At 43.6% G+C, this 21,650-nt stretch overlaps 1 protein-coding gene across 1 annotated transcript; it reads left to right on the top strand.

Annotated features, from left to right (window-relative positions):
• The first annotated feature begins 15,050 nt into the window (after window positions 1-15,050).
• Window positions 15,051-15,467, top strand: LOC134206915 (uncharacterized). The gene has a single exon (XM_062682660.1). It carries the CDS (start codon window positions 15,051-15,053, stop codon window positions 15,465-15,467), a length of 417 nt encoding a protein of 138 aa, XP_062538644.1.
• The last annotated feature ends 6,183 nt before the right edge of the window (window positions 15,468-21,650 follow it).

The following is a 21,650-nucleotide window of genomic DNA, read 5'->3' as shown; positions in this document are numbered from 1 at the left end:
ACCATCATGTCCCCTCGAGCACGAAAAGCATTAGGCCCACCGGTTTGGTTCGGTTGTTGATTAGGCCACGTGTTTGTCAATACACCACGCAAAGCCTGCGCTGAGTTGAATGAGTGCCGAGCCAACAGACTTCCCGGGGAACGCTCGGTAAACTAATCGGGATTTTGCTGGAGAGTTGTAGTCCTATGGCGGTGGCAAACATCATTCAATACACCAACCGCCTTGAGCACTCTCAGCTCGGTGCTCCAGCTTGGCAGACATGGAAACACACCGGATTGATGCTCATCCGATGCGGGATGGGAAAAATACGAATATTGATTGTCATTGGGAATGAGTACCGTCCGTACCGTTGTTGTTGGTGGTGAGAGGAAATCGTTCCCCTGGCAGTTAATCAGAGCAGATGGCACAGTTTGATTGAAGATCGAAAACCATTGGTAGAACGTAGCCTGATGAGTTTCATTAAGCCTATGTGGACTTTTTAGATTACTTCCAGGAACGAAATTGACTTTTGGCTGTGGGGGAACTGTGTGTGTGACTGTTTGTTCTCCCGGAATCGATACATATATGACTTTTTGATTGATTTTTGTGATACTGCCTGTGGCCACATTAATAGATATCTTCCATATCTATTGAATCCTAATATAAGTCTAATGAAGTCTGGAAGTAATAAGTAATAACAGTCCAATTTGGGCACAGTATTACATGTTGTGGCAACAATATTCACTTTATAAGTAAAACTAGAAATTAGACTCTTTTTTGAACTGATAGATAATATGACGATGACAATATCTAAATAGGTATTCAATTTTTATAAGTGAACAAAAATTTTCATTAACACTGCAAGTAGCAACTCCTGCAAAAAGCGTGGAACGGCAACTTTGCCTCGATATATCTCGGGTGTTTTTAGTCAGATTGTCATGATTCTTTCCAGTTACAATCAGTAGGATTTCAGAATTTTGTTAGCGACTGCAGATTGTAAATCCGTACATTGGCCGCTGAGAACCAACACTTACAAGTCGCTATATGTTGCCTGAGTTAACGGAAGACCTAGGGTCTCTTCAAAAAATAATAAAGCCGAAACGAATTATATGATGGTTAGAACTAAACTGATTTATTATATCGATTCTAATAATAAAGAAACCTATTTGTCCCTAGCTAAACGATGACAGTCCCACGGTCGTGGTGTCGACTCAGCATCACGGGGTCCCACGGTTAGATGTTTACGAAAAAGTCACGTTACAGTCTTCCCACGGAAGACGGGTGTTAACTCCTGCAAGTCGTACCGTACTGCTTGTATGAAAGCCGTTCGAATTGAAACCATCAAACATTTTATGCCAAATGAAAATTAACATTATGTTTCATCAATAATAAGTTTCATCTGTGCTTCTTAAAATTCAGTTTGTGATACATGAGCAAGAAAAATTAATAACTTTCTTATACCGAGAAAACGGGATTAGAATTACGATGATAAGATTATGGTCCCTGGGGGGAAACGAAGTTGGATCGCGGCGCAAGTGCACAGGCCAGGCTGAAAACTGCAATCTGAACTGGTAAATAATGACAAGTAATGACGATATATCAAATTTTGAATTTAAAATTCCGGGAGGTATAGATTTAATCTATTGAATAGCACACAATCGAGACGTGAATATTCTTGCCTAACGTCCTGGTTGTGGGCGGCGATGGATTTAGGATTAGTTCCAATTAGAACATAGAGATTTAAGAATTTAGGAATTCGGGAATCCAGAAAGTTGGGAATTCACTATTTCAAAAATTTAGAAATTTGGGAGCTTAGCAATTTATGAAATTAGGGATTCAGAAATTTATGAATTTAGGATTCGAGGAATTTAGGAATTTATGAGCTTAGGAGTTTAGGAATTTGGGAATTTAGGAATCCTCGTTGAATAGCTTCTAGAGTTCTTCCAGAAACCTATCGTGGAGATCTTTTAGGATTCCATTCAGGAGAATCCCACAGAAATTACTCCTGCAGTTCTTATATGAATTCTTCCTGGAGCTCAACCAGAAATTCTTCCTGGATCTAATATTTCTTTGTAGCTCTTCAGCAGTTCCTCCACGAATATCGCCTGAAGTTCAAACAGAAATTCTCCCTGAGAAGCCCTCAGCAATTCCTCCTGCAGTTTCTACACAGTTCCAGTGATTCCTTTTTTGGTTCGATCAGAAATTTCTCCTCGAGATCCTTTAGGAATGTTTCTTGAAGTTCTTCTAGAAATCCATCCTGAAGTTCCCTAAGCATATCCTTTTTTATTTCCCCCAGGAATTCATTCTGAATTCCCCCAGGAATTCATTCTGAATTCCCCCAGGAATTCATTCTGAATTCCCCCAGGAATTCATTCTGAATTCCCCCAGGAATTCATTCTGAATTCCCCCAGGAATTCATTCTGAATTCCCCCAGGAATTCATTCTGAATTCCCCAGGAATTCATTCTGAATTCCCCAGGAATTCATTCTGAATTCCCCAGGAATTCATTCTGAATTTCAGGAATTCATTCTGAATTCCCCAGTAATTCATTCTGAATTTCAGGAATTCATTCTGAATTCCCAGGAATTCATTCTGAATTTCAGGAATTCATTCTGAATTCCCCAGGAATTCATTCTGAATTCCCAGAATTCATTCTGAATTCCCCAGGAATTCATTCTGAATTCCCCAGGAATTCATTCTGAATTCCCCAGGAATTCATTCTGAATTCCCCAGAATTCATTCTGAATTCCAGAATTCATTCTGAATTTCAGGAATTCATTCTGAATTTCAGAATTAATTCTGAATTCCCAGGAATTCATTCTGAATTCCCCAGAATTCATTCTGAATTCCCCAGGAATTCATTCTGAATTCCCCCAGAATTCATTCTGAATTCCTCCTGAATTCATTCTGAATTCTCCTGAATTCATTCTGAATTCCTCCAGGAATTCATTTTGAATTCCCAGGAATTAATTCTGAATTCCCCAGGAATTCATTCTGAATTCCCAGGAATTCATTCTGAATTCCCCAGGAGTTCATTCTGAATTCCCCAGGAGTTCATTCTGAATTCCTCAGGAATTCATTCTGGATTCTCCAGGAACTCATTCTGAATTCCCCAGGAATTCATTCTGAATTCCCCAGAAATTCATTCTGAATTCCCCAGGAATTCATTCTGAATTCCCCAGGAATTCATTCTGAATTTCCCAGAATTCATTCTGAATTCCCAGGAATTCATTCTGAATTCCCAGGAATTCATTCTGAATTCCCCAGGAATTCATTCTGAGTTCCCCAGAATTCATTCTGAATTCCCCAGGAATTCATTCTGAATTCCCCAGGAATTCATTCTGAATTCCCCAGAATTCATTCTGAATTCCCCAGGAATTCATTCTGAATTCCCCAGGAATTCATTCTGAATTCCCAGGAATTCATTCTGAATTCCCAGGAATTCATTCTGAATTCCCCAGGAATTCATTCTGAATTCCCCAGGAATTCATTCTGAATTCCCAGGAATTCATTCTGAATTCCCCAGGAATTCATTCTGAATTCCCCAGGAATTCATTCTGAATTCCCAGGAATTCATTAATCCTGAATTCCCCAGGAAATCATTCTGAATTCCTCCAGGAGTTCATTTTGAATTCTCACAGGAATTCATTCTGAATTCCCACAGGAATTCATTCTGAATTCTCACAGGAATTCATTCTGAATTCTCACAGGAATACATTCTGAATTCCCACAGGATTTCACTCTGAATTTCTCCCAGGAATTCACTCTCAATTCTTCCCAGGAATACATTCTGAATTCCTCCCAGGAATACATTCTAATTCCCAGGAATTAATTTTGAATTCCCCTTGGAATTCATTTTGAATACCCCTAGGAATTAATTCTGAATTCCCCCAGAAATTCATTCTGAATTCCTCCAGGAGTTCATTCTGAATTCCCCCAGGAATTCATTCTGAATTCCCAGAATTCATTCTGAATTCCCCAGGAGTTCATTCTGAATTCCCCAGGAATTCATTCTGAATTTCAGGAATTCATTCTGAATTCCCCAGGAATTCATTCTGAATTCCCAGAATTCATTCTGAATTTCCCAGAATTCATTCTGAATTTCAGGAATTCATTCTGAATTCCCCAATTCATTCTGAATTCCCAGAATTCATTCTGAATTCAGGAATTCATTCTGAATTTCAGAATTCATTCTGAATTCCCAGGAATTCATTCTGAATTCCCAGGAATTCATTCTGAATTCCAGGAATTCATTCTGAATTCCCAGAATTCATTCTGAATTTCAGGAATTCATTCTGAATTCCCAGGAATTCATTCTGAATTCCCAGAATTCATTCTGAATTCCCAGGAATTCATTCTGAATTCCCCAGGAATTCATTCTGAATTTCCAGGAATTCATTCTGAATTCCCAGGAATTCATTCTGAATTCCCCAGAATTCATTCTGAATTTCAGGAATTCATTCTGAATTTCAGGAATTCATTCTGAATTCCCAGGAATTCATTCTGAATTTCAGAATTCATTCTGAATTCCCCAGGAATTCATTCTGAATTCCCAGGAATTCATTCTGAATTCCCAGGAATTCATTCTGAATTTCAGGAATTCATTCTGAATTCCCCAGGAATTCATTCTGAGATTCCCAGGAATTCATTCTGAATTCCCAGAATTCATTCTGAATTCCCAGGAATTCATTCTGAATTCCAGGAATTCATTCTGAATTTCCCCAGGAATTCATTCTGAATTCCCAGAATTCATTCTGAATTCCCCAGGAATTCATTCTGAATTTCAGGAATTCATTCTGAATTCCCCAGGAATTCATTCTGAATTCCCCAGGAATTCATTCTGAATTCCCCAGGAATTCATTCTGAATTCCCCAGGAATTAATTCTGAATTCCCAGGAATTCATTCTGAATTCAGAATTCATTCTGAATTCCCCAGAATTCATTCTGAATTCCCCAGGAATTCATTCTGAATTCCCAGGAATTCATTCTGAATTCCCAGAATTCATTCTGAATTCCCAGGAATTCATTCTGAATTTCAGGAATTCATTCTGAATTCCCAGAATTCATTCTGATTCCCAGGAATTCATTCTGAATTCCCAGAATTCATTCTGAATTCCCAGGAATTCATTCTGAATTCCCCAGGAATTCATTCTGAATTCCCCAGGAATTCATTCTGAATTCCCAGGAATTCATTCTGAATTCCCCAGAATTCATTCTGAATTCCCCCAGGAATTCATTCTGAATTCCCCCAGGAATTCATTCTGAATTCCCCCAGGAATTCATTCTGAATTCCCCCAGCATGTTTCATGCAAGTCGTACCACGCTGCTTGTATGCTAAATTATATGCAGCAGGAGAAACGTTTGGATGAATAATAGTTCAGCCAAGAAAATCTAAAAATTATTTTGTGATTTCAAAGAGTATGAGGAAACTAGAATTCTGAAAAAAATATCAATCCAGGATCCTTCCAAAACAAAACCTAACGCGTTCCTAAGAGTATGACGATTTTTGATGTTCAATGCAAAAATCGTAACGAAAGGATGCGGTGGTTTGAATACAACCAATTTTTGCGTGAAATACGTTATGGATCCTTCTTTATTTAACAGAACAGAACAATTTCTGGATGAGTACAATATGATAGCAAACAACCGACAAAAAAGTGAATAAAATCTTTTATTATAATTGAAATTGTGGAGTAGGTACACAATTAGTTCATCATGCTATTCAATTTTGCATTGCTTACAGTATCGAAAATATAATGAATATTGAAACATAATTCTCAACAAACAATGAATGAATTCCTTGGGGAATTCAAAATAAATTCTTTGTGGAATTCAGAATGAATTCTTTGTGGAATTTAAAATAAATTCTTTGTGGAATTCAAAATGAATTCCTGGGAGAACTCAGAATGAGGTCCTGGTGGAACTCAGAATGAATTCCTGGGGGCATTCAGGATGAATTCCTGGGGTGCTTCAGAATGAATTCCTGGAGGGCTTCAGAATTAAAACCTGGGGAAATTCAGAATGAATTTCTGGGGGAATAGACTAACGAAAAATGAACTCCCCCAAGAAATTATGACGTTTGAGCGGGTCGCAGAATGAACGCTAAATGAACTTTTGTTCGAGTGGACGACCGCTCAAATGTCAAAATCCATCGGGTGAGTGAATTTGATGAACTCTTGCACAGGTCTATTCAGTATGAATTCCTGGGAGAATTCAGAATGAATTCCTGGGGGAATTCAGAATGAATTTCTGGGAGAATTCAGAATGTATTCCTGAGGGACTTCAGTATGAATTCCGGGGGGAATTCAGAATGAATTCCTGGGGGAATTCAGAATGAATTCCTGGGGGAATTCAGAATGAATTCCTGAAATTCAGAATGAATTACTGAAATTCAGAATAAATTACTGGGGGAATTCAGAATGAATTCCTGGGGGAATTCAGAATGAATTCTGGGAATTCAGAATGAATTCTGAATTCAGAATGAATTCCTGGGAATTCGGAATGAATTCTGGGGAATTCAGAATGAATTCCTGGGGAATTCAGAATGAATTCCTGGGAAATCAAGATGAATTCCTGGGGGAATTCAGAATGAATTCCTGGGGGAATTCGGAATGAATTCCTGGGGGAATTCAGAATGAATTCCTGGGGGAATTCAGAATGACTTCCTGGGGGAAATCAAGATGAATTCCTGGGGGAATTCAGGATGAATTCCTGGAGGAATTCAGGATGAATTCGTGAAGGAATTCAGGATGAATTCCTGGGGGAATTCAGGATGAATTCCTGGAGGAATTCAGGATGAATTCGTGAAGGAATTCAGGATGAATTCGTGGAGGAATTCAGGATGAATTCCTAGAGGAATTCAGGATGAATTCTTGGAGGAATTCAGGATGAATTCCTGGAGGAATTCAGGATGAACTCCTGGAGGAATTTAGGATGAATTCCTGGAGGAATTTAGGATGAGTTCCTGGTGGAATTTAGGATTAATTCCTGGAGGAATTTAGGATGAATTCCTGGAGGTTCAGGATGACTTCCTGGAGTAGTTCAGGATGAATTCCTGGGGGAATTCAGGATGAATCTCTGGAGGAATTCAGGATGAATTCCTGGAGGAATTCAGGATGATTTCCTGGAGGAATTCGAGATGAATTCCTGGAGGAATTCAGGATGAATTCCTGGTGGAATTCATGATGAATTCCTGGAGGAATTCAGGATGAATTCTGGGGAATTCATTCTGAATTTCTGCAATTTATTCTGAATTCCCCAGTAATTCATTCTGAATTTCCCCAGGAATTCATTTCTGAATTCTCCCAGGAATTCAATCTGAATTTCCTACAGGAATTCATTCTAAATTCCCTCCGGAATTCATCCTGAATTCCCCCAGGAATTCATCCTGAATTCCCCAGGAATTTATCCTGAATTCCCCCATGAATTCATTCTAAATTCCCCCAGGAATTCATTCTGAATTCTCCCAGGAGTTCATACTGAATAGACCTGTGCAGGAGTTCATCAAATTCACTCACCCGATGGATTTTGACATTTGAGCGGTCGTCCACTCGAACAAAAGTTCATTTAGCGTTCATTCTGCGACCCGCTCAAACGTCATAATTTCTTGGAGTTCATGTTTCGTTAGTCTATTCCCCCAGACATTCATTCTGAATTTCCCCAGGTTTTAATTCTGAAGCCCTCCAGGAATTCATTCTGAAGCACCCCAGGAATTCATTCTGAGTTCCATCAGGACCTCATTCTGAGTTCCCCCAGGAATTCATTCTGAATTCCACAAAGAATTGATTCTGAATTCCACAAAGAATTCATTTTGAATTCCACAAAGAATTTATTTTAAATTCCCCAAGGAATTCATTCATTGTTTGTTGAGAATTATGTTTCAATATTCATTATATTTTCGATACTGTAAGCAATGCAAAATTGAATAGCATGATGAACTAATTGTGTACCTACTCCACAATTTCAATTATAATAAAAGATTTTATTCACTTTTTTGTCGGTTGTTTGCTATCATATTGTACTCATCCAGAAATTGTTCTGTTCTGCTAAATAAAGAAGGATCCATAACGTATTTCACGCAAAAATTGGTTATATTCAAACCACCTCCTTTCGTTACGGTCTTTGCATTGAATATCAAAAATCGTCATACTCTTATGAACGCGTTAGGTTTTTATGGAAGGATCCTGGATTGATTTTTTTCGGAATTCTAGTTTCCGCATACTCTTTGAAATCACAAAATAAAAAAAACTATTATTAATCCAAACGTTTCTCCTGCTGCATATAATTTAGCATACAAGCAGTGTGGTACGACTTGCATGAAACATGCTGGATGGCCAGCATGTAATCTGTCTTCAGTAGCCAATCCAACAGATTGTCAACCAAATCAAGAGATTTGGTTGAAGTTGCCTTTCCACGTTTTTAGCGACCTTGACACTTAACGTTGCAAATCTTGGCTCGGTTCTTCTAGTGTTAACTTATTCAATTATCCAATACATTGAAAATACAATTGATTTTCAATGTTGAAACTGCAATGAGAAAAAATAAAGATAAAAGGTTTTTTCCCTCGTTTGCGTATAACACAGAAACTTTAATATCAGATGTACATAAAATATGCAAGCGACTCGAACGGTTTCACAGGAATAATCATTCGCGTCAAAACTCCCGGTTGGAAAGTTCCAATTTCGTAAATCATAAGCAGATTGGAATCGAAATTTTTCATCCTAGTCATTTCTGCTATTTTGCAAGGGTACATCGTTTTGTAACACAGTTGGTTATCCGATGTAATGCACTACACTTCCAATTATGAAATAATGACCCAACTCTATTTGAAACGAAACACCAAACCACAACAAATAACTGAGCGCTAACCGAAAAAAAAACACTGTCGACTAACATCCCTCCGGCTAATAAGATTATCGCACTGTTTCCCACCAGCATCCCAGGCCCAGAACAGAAGGTCACCATTTTTTTTCCCGTGAATCGGAAAACTCAACTTTCCCGAACCAATTTCCCCATCGCAATCAAGTCCAATATTTACCCTGCGGATTACTCAGTAGGTACAATTTATCCTAATGATTGCGACCAGCAACGCTCAACCCGTCCATTGTTGTATCGTTTCCCCTTGGTGCAGCTTTCGGAACTCTTTCGCCCGTGGAGCACGTCCCAGGCGGTCGGAGTCCTGATATTGAACGGAAAACTTGTCGCAGACTCAAACAGCTTTCGGTTGGCTTTACCGGGCGAAGGCAAATAAACAACTCGTATTACGTGTTATCCTGTGCGGTGCGGTGGCTTGGCTGCCAATTCTCGACGGACCTAATCAGACGGCGAAGGTCCAAACTTTCGTGCGCTACCTTCGGCACGGTCGGGCTTTTGGAAACGGGGTCCTTTCTGGGGGGAGGGGAAACAGGACGAGGGCGAATCGATGAACTCAATTTCGTGGCCGTTCCGAGTTGGCCGTTCATCACTCTGGGGTTGGAGGACGCTGTACGGACCGGATTTATGCGCGGACGGATGCCGAGATGAATATTTGGCTAATCTCTTATCTAGTTTATTATTCAAACAAAATTGGTTGATACTTGGACGTGTGAGTCTGTTTGTGTGTGTTTGTGGTGGTGCGAATGTGTCTGGGGCGGACCCTGGGGGTGAACCACCCACCAAGCCGCTCTGGTCACGTTTACCGAACTCTGTTCTGCCCGGATATGGCTCGGATGTGTTAGCGAAGGTAGAAACTGTGGGATTTAGCATGCCATATTGTGGTCGTGTGAAATTATTATTTGTTTTCAGTGAAATCTCACGTGGCCTGAGCCTTTTGGGCACTGAGAACGTTGGAGTCGGTCGTAGGTAGAATTAATGGTGATGGAAGGGTGTGAGACGTGAACGTGTTGGTGTTGAAAGGAGATAAACCAAATACAGATTCTTAAATCTTATGAACGCCGTGTCAATTACTAAGGTGATGCGAGGACTTGAATACTAATTTTGTGTTACTATAAGCAGTGGTCTGTTAGTTTATATTATGACTGTTCTGTGGCAGAACAGTTATGTAAATATGAAACAATGTATGTAAAAATATTGCAAAAACATGTGAAATATTGATAAAATAAATAATTCTTTTAATATATTGTACATTGAAGTCAGCAAAATATCTTTATGATTCTACTTTGGGATGCATTGTAAAGACAAATCGGAGCAAAATTTGAATTATGTAATGGGTGCATTTCAGCTGCTAGCAACAACATTTCAACAACAACGTTCGGCTACACCTGTTCTCAGCGGATTGTCTGGTGAACAATTAGCTGCCCGACCAGTGATGCCACGAGAGCTTCCCAACTTTTCGGGGGTATCCGCAGGATTGGCCACTTTTCTACAGTTCGTTCTGCAACTCTACAGACGCCTGCGGTTTCAGCGATTCGGAAAATCTTGCGCGACTACAGCGCAGTTTGAAAGGGAATGCTTTATAGATGCAGTGCCAAGCAGGTTGTTGATACCTGTTGATACCACAGTCCGTGCCCTACGTAATGGACATCCGGCGGAGGATGTACGGTCGGCCAGGAACTCTGATTCACTCTCGTCTTTGAATGTTGCGTTCAGTTCTTACTCCGAAGTCTGACAATTTGCAGTCAGAAATCACCTTTGGTCTAGCAGTGAAGAACGTTGTGGATCGCATGCCCATTGCCAATTTTGTCGACCATCCGTGGAATCCAACACTGCTATATGAATTATGAATTAGCTCAAAATGCAGTAGTCTTATTACAAAAGCAACTGTCAGTATGTCAACCTGGCAACTTTCAGTGCTTTCATGTCTGAGTTAGTGGTGATGGCTTCCGACGTCACTCTACCAATGGATGGCCTCTCCATTACCGTTAAGTCTAACAAAACGGGAAAGGAGAAACCGAAGTTGTATGTGCATAGTGCACTCAACGGAACAAACCGAGAAAAAGTTGCGGTCTAACTCTGAAAAAGACGATCCGGAGTCAAATGTGAAAACCTGCCTGTACTGTGACAAGGTCAATCACATGATTGCGGACTGCAGAAAGTTTAAGGCGCTCGTCATCAAGGGTAGCTAGAAGTTGGTGAAACAGAAAAATCTGTGCCGTGTGTATCCGTAGTTAGGATACAGTCCACGTAGTCTGTAAGTCATGGATCGTGGAACACCAAAACCTTCACGTATTCTCTTTCTCGATACCTGTCAGTGACAATCCACGGCGGTGGTAAAGAAGTCAGAACATACGCTTTTCTGGATGATGGGTCCTCTTCAACGTTGATCGAATTCAGTATCACATCGTCGTTAGGCTTCCATGGGCCAGCCTAGCAGCACACATGTTCCATATAGGTTACTGCAACTCATGTGTGACCAGTTTCAGTCGCAATCAAGTTGCTGCAATAATTTTCATCTGATTTATGCTGGTCGGGGAATCGATGCCTTCTCTTTGAGCTGGACAGGTAGCATATTCAGAGAGGAAAGCGAATCCGAACGTGGAGAGTGCAGAAAGTTCAAGCTCCACAATGTGCGAACATTCCAAGAGCTTCGCTTGCCCGCACAAACGATGTCGTACAAAGTTCTACAACACTCTTATCAGCATCTGAAGGGTCTTCCAGTCCGCAGCTATACCAACGCAATCCCTGGGATTACCATTATAATAGAACATGTCCGGCTTCTGCCTTCATTGCGCGTACGAGAGGGCAAAGACAAAGAACCAGTTGCTGCAAAAACGCGCCTTGGATGGTGCATATTCGGAATGCGGTCAGACAGCAGTTAAACAGTGGAACACCTAAATCTTCATTTTGATCATCATTCGGGAAATCGAAAACTGCATCAGTGGATGAAGTGATTATTCACAGCAGAGGAATCCATTGTTACCGTTAAATCAAAGGCTGAAGAAGATAAGCGAGCTCGAAGTATTATGCAAGTTACCACAAGAAGAGTGAACGGTGCTTTCGAAACGGGACTGTTATGGAAGTATGATCACATCTCCTTTTCTGACAGCTACCCAATGGCGGTAAGACGCATTTATTTGAAGATGCGAGTGAGCTGGCGCTATGAAATGAACAGATCGCGCCACCGTACACAGAAAAAATAAAGAACCTAAAAAGAAAGTTTAAAGAACTCAACTTTGAGTACGTTGTTCGAATTTTTAACTCAATATCAGGTAGTTTTCTCACTCCCTCTCATGAATGATATTATAAACAAAGAGAGTTGGCTCGACCCAACGTGTGCTGTTCCGTGGAAGAAGCCAAATTTGAGTTGTTTTCACCGTAGTCTCGAGTGAGTTAAAATAACATAAATTTGAGTTGGTGAAATTTCATAGTGGGTGAAAATTCAACACGGGAGTAAAGGCAAAGTACAAACCGGATTTTTTTTTAAATTTAATTATTTTTGGCTTCTTCCACGCAAGGGCGGATTTGAGTGAAAGGAACCGTAACGTGAGTTGTTTCGCGGTTCCGTGTAGACATGTTCTGTCAAAAGCACACGAATAAGGCAATCCATAAGACAGCTGCGATCAGCTGACGATTTTTGTTTACCAGGATTTTTTGACAGATTCTGACCGGACTGACAGAAAAATTCAAAGGAAAATGTTAAGCGAGGTTTACACCAGAAATGAGTTCCGTTCAACTGCATACACCCTTTGTTTTGATTTCGATTGTCAGTCCCATCGCTGAATGTCCTCATGGATAGCCTAATAGAAAAATGCAGATTCAGTGTCGCCGTTATTTTGATGCGGTGAGTGCCAAATGAGTTACCTTGATTGATCCATTGTATTTAATTATTTCTTTTATCTATTGTATACAAGCTCTAATAGTACTTGTGTAAATAATGTGTAGAATATGCACGGCTGAATGTTTGATAAATGTTTGATAACAATATATGATGGTTTAGATGAATAAATGATTATGTTTGAGATCTGGAAACCGTCATTACGACTCCAAAGCGAGGATTTTGGATCGACTGAAGCAGCTAGAGCAACCTAGACAGTCCACCTTCGATCGAGCACAGGGCTCTGGGATGGACGATGTGGCAGATTAGGCTGCAAACCTTCGATGGAAACATCGACGAATGGCTAAGTTTTCGTGACCTGTACACTTCGTTGATTCACCTGAAAGCGGACTTACCTGATGTCGAAAAGTTCCACTATCTGAAGAGCTGGTTGGTGGGGGAAGCCAAGTCGTTGATAGATCCACTAGCCATTACCAATATCAACTACCAAGTAGCATGGAAGACGCTTATGAACCGGTACAACGACAGCAAGTTGCTGAAAAGGCGTCATGTGCAAACCTTATTCAAACTACCGTCTCTCGGGTAGGAGCCTGCATCCGAACTTCAATCGTTGCTGGAGAAGTTCGAACGTGTAATCCAAACTTTTGATCAAATTGTTAAGCCAGCAGATTACAAGGACTTGCCACAAGACGCTGTTGGGAGGAGAATTCTGCTACCAAGGAGCAAGATAAGGTGAAGGATTTGATCGACTTTCTGCAGACCAGGATCAAGATTCTTGGATCCCTTCCACTGAAACCTTCCGAGAAAAGAGAAACGTCGAAGATGCCTTCCCGAAAACCGTCCCTCACCCGATCGAGTCACAATGCAGATTACAATACTGGGCTACGCTGCATAGCCTGTTCTTCCAATGCCCAGCGTTTCAGAGGATGTCTGTGATAAACTACTACGGAGTCATTCGCTGTGCAGAAACTGTTTCCGATGAGTGCACGTCGAAATATGTCTGCCTTAGCTGCAAAGGGAAGCTTCCATTCTGAAAATACCTCTACAAGAAGGGGTGCCTCTGCTGGTCGAACAAGCACCAGTAGTGCACAGTTCTCCAGTGAGACTAATTCCAATATAGTCCTCGATACAACAGTGTCTTCCAATATAGCGATCAACCACTCAGCTCCAGAATTGCTTGCCACCGCCATCGTTCTTGTGGAGGACGATGAAGGAGAAGCCTTTCCAACTCGGGCGCTCCTAGATTCAGGATCTGAATGTAATTTCAAGGCAGAGCGGCTCTGCCAGAAAATGAAAATTAAGCGAAAGCGCTCGAACAACGACGTTGCGGGAATCGGACAGTCAAATAAGAAAGTGCGACATCGCGTAGAACTGGCAGATCCATCCATCCATCCGAATCAGCTGCTGTCGATCTGGTAATTGGTATCTAACATTTCTTCGATCTCATCAAATCCAGAAAGATCGTTTGGAAATGGGCTCTCGACGTTGAATGAGTCTGTTTTTGGCTGGAGTGTTTCTGGTGTGGTCAACGGTGGCGGTGCTGTAGTCCAAAAATCCTGCTACACAGCAATGGCTACCGGTTTCGAGGAGCTGATCAACCGGTTTTGGAGCTGCGAAGAATTGGAAATCAGCAACAACTATTCCCCAGAAGAGGAGAGATGCGAGGAGCTAGATTTACCTTGGGAATACCTTCCAACACTTTTGGACAATTCGATGCCCATTTCCTTAACGAAAATCCACCTTTGGATAGCAACGAATCAAGTTGGGTCTGCGAAGATCCAAAAATGGACGGTACACCGTGTCGTATCCAAGGAACCATGACAAATTAGTCGAATTGGGCGAGTCCAGGGACATTGCGCATCGACGACTTTTATGATTTGAACGTAGACTGGATAGGGATCCAGAGCTACACGAGCAGTACAAGCAGTTCATGGTGGAATACGAACAACTCGGGCACATACGCAAGGTGGTCGATACAGGGAAAGAGGGTTCCCTCCAAAGGTGTTTCCTTCCACACCATCCAGTCGACTAAGGTTAGAGTCGTATTCGATGCATCATCCAAGGCACGCTCAGGACCGTCTCTCAACGTTGCTTTGCTGGTAGTGCCAGTAATCTAGGACAATCTATGATCAATCATCCTCCGTTGTCGTATGGTACGCATCATGTTGGTTGCCGATGTTGAGAAAATGCTCCTCTGCCAAGACGACATTCCTCTCCAAACCATTTTGTGTCGAACAGATGAAAAATCCGAAATCTAATGGGATGAGCTAACCACCGTCACTTACGGTACCAAGCCGGCTCCCTATTTGGCTACACGCACGCTGCTGCAATTAGCTGATGATCAGCAACACGATTCCCTATGGCGGCAAGGGCTGTCAAGAAGGACGTGTATACGGTTGGCGTTTTGACTGGTACGAACACCGAGGAGGAAGCTATGGAGCTGAGGACCCAACTTGATTCGTTGCTATCCAAAGGTGGATTTTCGTTAAGGAAATGGGCATCGAATTGTCCAAAAGTGTTGGAAGGTAAGGAAAATCTAGCGATCGCCAATACCGAAGAAGTATCGTTAGACCCCGACCCATCCGTGAAAACCCTAGGTTTGGTTTGGTTACCAGGAACCGATCGTATCGAATTCCGATTTAAGATCGGTTTTCCCAATTTTGATGAGGATCTATCGAAACGGAAGGTACTCTCGATAATAGCCTCATTATTCGGTCAACTTGGTTTGATCGAAGCGGTCATCTTGCGAGCGAAGCTGTTCATGCAATTACTTTGAACGCAAGAAGATGAGGAAGGAAACCGATTAGGCTGGGATGAGCATTTACCCTCGAAGCTGCTTGAAGCTGAAGCGGCAGAATGGCAGGCTTTTCACCATCAGCTACCCCGACTGAACGAGTTAATCATACAACGTTGCGTTGTTTTACCAGAAGCAGTTATGGTTCATTTGCATACCTTCTCCGATGACTCCGAGCGTGCATATGGAACTTGTGCGTACATCCGGAGCGAGAATCACAAAGGAGGAGTTTGGACTGCATTATTGACGTCAAAATCCAAGGTGGCACCATTGAGGCGCCAATCAATTCCCCGGCTGGAGATATGCGGAGCACTGCCTTCCGCACAGTTGACAGAGAAAATTCTAGAGTCGATCAAGATTCCAATGGAGGTGTTCTTCTGGTACGACTCAACTTGCGCTTTGCAATGGATTAAGGGAAATCCTTCAATGTGGACCACATTCGTTGGCAATCGTGTGGCCAAGATCCAACGAACAAACGAAAAATATTCCCTAATATCCCGAGGTATTGGACCCGATCAAACCCATACCTGTACACTGTGATGGGAAGGCCCACCATGGCTCAAGAACACGGAAGAAGATGGCCAAGATTATCAGCAAATCCCGTTGCACAAGATGGTACATTTCCAAGTTCCCGTCGTACACAGATTTGTTGAGGCGAACAGCAATCTGGCGGCGTCTGATTCGTATGCTGCGGAAGGAGAAACCGAAGCCGACTGGTTTTCTAACGGTGAAGGAGTTAGATGCAGCCTAAATCACTTTTATACGAAACATCAGCAGGAAGAATTTTCGAGCGAATGGAAATCTCTTTCTTTGAAGAAACCAATACCAAAGAGCTGATTACTACGATGGTTCAGTCCGACATTATCAAGGGACAATGTAATCCGAGTCGGTGGGAGATTGGGTCACTCCCAGGAGTCGGATAACGCCAAAAACCCCTTGGTCATACCTGCTCGTCATATGTTCACCAGAATGCTAATCCAACACTATCGCCAGCGCCTGCTCCACGCAGGGCCTCAATTGCTATTGGCAACAATCCGGCAGAAGTTCTGACCTCTAGGGGGGCGCAGTGTGGCAAGAAACATTGTCCATAATTGCCAACGCTGCTTTCGAGTAAAACCAACCACGGTGCAGCAATTCATGGTAAAGCTGCCTGCGGCAAGAGTCACAGTCACAAGGCCATTTTCCAAGACCGGGGTCGATTATTTCGACCCCGTCCATATCCGCCTAGGACCCTGGAGACCCGCAGTGAAAGGATATGTTGCACTCTTCTGCACTCGTCTGCATGTGCACAAAAGCGGTTCACCTTGAATTAGTAACCGACCTTTCGACCAATCGTTTTATCCAGGCATTCCGAAGATAAATTGGAAGAAGATGCTATTGTTCTGATGTGTATTCAGACAATGGCAAAAATTTCGTCGGGGCAAGAAATCAATTGCAGCAGTTGTTCGATCTACTTCGCAGTAAGCATCACCAGGTCAGGATGGCATACAATGGCACTTCAATCTTCCTGCTGCCTCCCATTTTGGAGGCCTATGAGAGGGAGCAGTGCGATCAGCAAAAATACACATCCTGAAAGTTATCGGTGATAACCCTGCGACGATCGAGGACTTCAACACTCTTCTGATGAACGGGGCAGCAGGGACTTTGTCCAAGGGCTTGACGACCCCTCCCCATGGCCACTGCGAGTTAGACCGGGACCATCGTCCCTAACCCCTAATCCCAAGGCGTCAAGCGACCCGTGCCGAGGGGATGCATGGCCAGGGGGGTGAAATAATAAGCTAGGCCTTTAACGGAGCCTATGGGGTACCTGGGCACCCTCCACAGTAATTGTCCCTTACCGCGTCATGCTGGGCTCTGGCGTGGTGGACCTCTTTTCCCGAGCAACTCGTGGGACCAAAATGGAAAATCAAGTCAATTCTTCAATTAGTGGTAGTAGTGTAGGCGACAACCCCTTCGCAAAAGGTGGGTTGTTCAGGTCTCCGCCTAGGAGGCCAGAGGCAATAATCTGCAGCTCAGTGCGCAGCGCCAGCGTGGGTCACTCAACCTTCCTCTCAGCTAGAAAAACGCCGGTAAGGATTATTGACGGCCCATGGCTTGTGGAGGCGATGAACCGCAAACGCGATGGGCTTTCGGCCTTCGAGGTGGCGACGGAACAGCTGGACGCCATCATCGACTTTGCGTCATCGAAGCATAATATTAGCAAGGACCTCAAGAGGAGCTTGCAGAAACTTCGAAAGTCGATGCTGGACGCCAAGCTGGAGAAGGCGGTCAGGACGGCCAAGTGTAAACCCGTGAAATCGGTGGAGTCGAGGGTCTACCCAGACTGAGGCCCAAGGATTCGCGGACTCAGGCAAGGTCGAATCGACCGAAGGCGTGCCAGCGAAGACGGTGGTGCCAAAGTCTACCCAGACTGAGGCTCAAGTATTTGCAGGTACGTCGGGGTGACTGCTCCAACGGAGCAGACACAAAAACAGGAGACAGTCTCCAGGGGATGAGCTCCCTGGGGACGCTCCAAAACGCGGAGGTTACTACCCGAACAAGGGTAGTGGGGCTGGGTAGCTGAACTCCGGTCAGGTACCTCCAAAACCGGGAGAGGAAGGACCTGGAAAGGTCCGTCCACTCAGGAAAGACGGTGGTAAGGGGTTACGGCAGGCTGAAAGTTCTCAGCCGCACCAGACCAGGGAAATAGAGGGGGATGACGCCTCCTGGACCCTGGTCAAGAATAAGAGGAAACCGAAGACGTCAAGAGCCGAAAAGAAGGCCCAGGCGAATGAGGGTAGCAAGAAGTCTAGGGTAGGCGCCAATCGCTCCAGGGGCGATGCCCTAGTCATCACGGCGGACGAGGCTAAGTACTCGGACGTTTTGAAGGCGATGAGGAGTGACGTCAAGCTCGGTGAACTCGGCGCCGACGTACGTGGAATAAGACGTACCCGGATGGGCGAGATGATACTCGAGCTGAAGCGGGGCGTCTCGCAAAAGGGCGCCGCCTACAAGAAGTTGGCGGAGGAGGTCCTAGGCGAGACGGTCAAGGTGAGGGCACTCACGACGTAGGTGAATCTAAGGGTTAAAGACCTGGACGAGATCACCGAAGTCGAAGAGCTCGTCACGGCACTGCGGCGACAGTGTGAAGTGGAGACGCCCACCGCAGCCGTTCGGCTACGGAAAGGTCCGGCAGGGACGCAGGTAGCATTGGTTCGGCTATCTGCAGCGGACGCCTCCAAGGTAGTCAAGTTAGGGAGCGTCAAGGTGGGATGGTCGGTATGCCCTGTGGGCATATACAAGCAACCCGAAGTTTGCTTCAAGTGCCTGGAACCGGGGCACAAGCAATGGGACTGCAAAGGCCCTGACAGAAGCAATCTCTGCCGACGCTGCGGATTAGAGGCATAAGGCACAATGCTGCACGAACCCTCCCTATTGTTTGATTTGTTCTGTGAGCTGTGAACAGCAAGCACCCCATGGGGGGTTCGATGTGCCCGGCGTTTAAGCGTGCTGCAAAATCAAAGTGCAGGTAACGCAGCTGGCTTGCTCGGCCTCGCCCGAGTGTTTGGTGTGCGCAGGTTTAGAGGAAACGGCGGAACACGTGTTGTTCGTGTGCTCACGTTTTCGCGCAATGCGTGACCACATGCTTGCCACATGTGATCTGGACACTACCCCGGACAACCTAGTTCGGAGGATGTGTAAAGATGAGGTTGGCTGGAACGCCGTTTTATCGGCTATCGCCCAAATCGTCTCGGAGCTACATAGAAGGTGGCGCGTGGACTCAAGGATGGCTAGTTCAGGCGCAAATAAGAGGTGGTCCAAGGGATCGGAGTCGGCTTCATGGGTCATACCGGTGGTCATGCTCTGTGGTCGAACTCGATCCTTTTATCGAACAAGTGGCCGCGCGAAGAACAACATGGTATCGTCGCTTTCGCGGCGTCGGTCAACCAGGCGGGTTCCGAGCCCGAGGACGGAAAGGGTCCTCGTCAAGGCTGGGGCAGGCGTAGGCACCGCGTCGGCAAGTCCCTCTGTGTGCTGGCGAATAGGCCCTATCGCAGAAAGGTCAATTAGGGGTGCACGCGGCATCATCATTCTTGATACCAGTCGTGCAGAGGGAAGCAGGCGCGAAGTCGACCCTTCCCACCTTCCGAGGACATAGGGCGTGGTAAGGCCACCTGGAAAGCCGGCAACGCGCTGGCACGATACCATGGTGTTCTTCTAAAAAAGCGCGTTACGATGTTCGGTGCTGCAAGGACACGCAGCTAACCTCGAGGGTGCGTTGTGCACTGGCCCCCCTTTGAAGCATTACTTTCTGGTTGTACCGAAGGGACTATGGGCTTGGCGGCAATGGAAACGGTTTAGCGGGTCGGGATGTAGTCCTGCCTCCCTCGGTGATCCCTAACCCCGCACTTCCTGGTCAACCCAGGATGTCTGTTGAGCAGATTCCCCCTCCATTGTTTGGGAAGAAAAAAAAAACACTCTTCTGATGCAGGTAGAGGCTCGTCTGAATTCCAGGTCTATTACGGAGATGTCAGACGATCTGAATGACTTCGAACCACTTACACCTGGCCATTTTTTAATTGAAACATCGCTCCGCAAGCTACCAGATCCGGATCTTCTACACCTCCCAACGAATCAACTGACCCAATTTCAGGTGATTCAACAAAGGGTACAGGTATTTTGGCGTAGGTGGGGAACGGAGTACTTGTCGTTACTACAGAGCCGCTTTGTTGGAAACCGCCAGTTCAGATCACCGTTGGGAAACTCGTGGTTCTGAAGGACGAAAATTCCCCTCCAGCCCAATGGAAACTTGGGCGAATAATGGAAGTATATCCAAGTGTTAAATGTCAAAAATGTGTAGTGTAATGTAGAAGAATAAATGTGATGTATTGTAAGCAAATAAATACAGTTTTGGCAGTGTAAAAGTGCGTTAGGATCATTTGGAGAAGGCGAGAAACCGAAGAAGGAAATCCAAATCAATCAAGGAACCCAAAACCCTACCAATCCAAATCCAAAGATCAACCGGAACCAGTGCCAATCGAAGGTAACCGCCCAACATTCCTACAAATAGGAATTATCAATCTCTAAAACTGTTGAAAAATTAAAAAAAAAGATTTATAGATTCAAGAAATTATTTGATTGGATAAAAACTTGAAAAACTATATTCTGAAAAATCAAGGAGTGTAAATGTCGCTGGAACAGCAACAAAAAAGAATAGCGATAAGTCTTTGGCCTCACTAGCAGAGAATAAAGACAATGTTGCGTTCCATTTTACAACAAACATGGACTTTTCAAACTACGATAACTTTTATATTTCAGAAATAAAACACAAATCATGTTAACAGATGGTTAAGTTTATGTCTAAACATTGACAACTGATATAATTCTTTCGGCTCTTAGGACCTGCTGTGATGTTGAGCGATGCACGGATACATCGTTCAAGACTTGGTTGATCGGATAGATTGCATGTTTTGAACTCCATGACGTTTTGGAGAACTAAAAAGGCCTGTAGTAGCTTATAAGAGTAATGAGTGAAATTCTATCAGCTCAATGGACCAGCTGGGATGTTTTGCGATGCACGGATACATCGTTCAGGGCTTGGCTGATCAGGTAGATCGTATGTTCTGAACTCCAGGCCGTTTGGAGACCCTGTAAAAGGTTACGTTTATTCAAAACTCGATAATTGTATGTCTAATAATCACATAGATATTTTTGGACATATTCTCAGCTTTGGACATTTTGTTTCTAGAGATATTTTTTGTTGCATTCGAGGATATGTAGTCCAGAACAGTTTGGACTGCCTAGGACACTCGAAAAAAATATTTCAACACCTTTTTAGTTCTTTCTATACTAGTTTTGGCAGGATCGAGCGGAAAACTCCAAATCTGTACGTCTAATCAATGCAAAAAAAGTCTGCCTGAAAAGGTTAAACTACGAATCTGTTTGCGGTAAAATGTTCTCTTATAGATAGGGGGAATGACGGCTTTGGCAGGTTTTGTTCTATTATTGTCAGGGTTTTTTTTATGACTGATTATGCTCAAATTTGGCCTAAACATTTTTTGCATATCAAAGAATATTGTGGCCAAATTTTACAAAATTTGGTCGACAAAAACCCCCTGACAATAATAGAACAAAACCTGCCAAAGCCGTCTTTCTCCCTAGATAAATTTGTTTCCCTTCTGACGT

The sequence above is a fragment of the Armigeres subalbatus genome, chromosome 1, assembly GCF_024139115.2.
Source record: "Armigeres subalbatus isolate Guangzhou_Male chromosome 1, GZ_Asu_2, whole genome shotgun sequence".
Taxonomy (NCBI): domain Eukaryota; kingdom Metazoa; phylum Arthropoda; class Insecta; order Diptera; family Culicidae; genus Armigeres; species Armigeres subalbatus.
The sequence above is the reverse complement of the archived record's forward strand: the minus strand, read 5'-3'. Positions and strand labels throughout refer to the sequence as shown.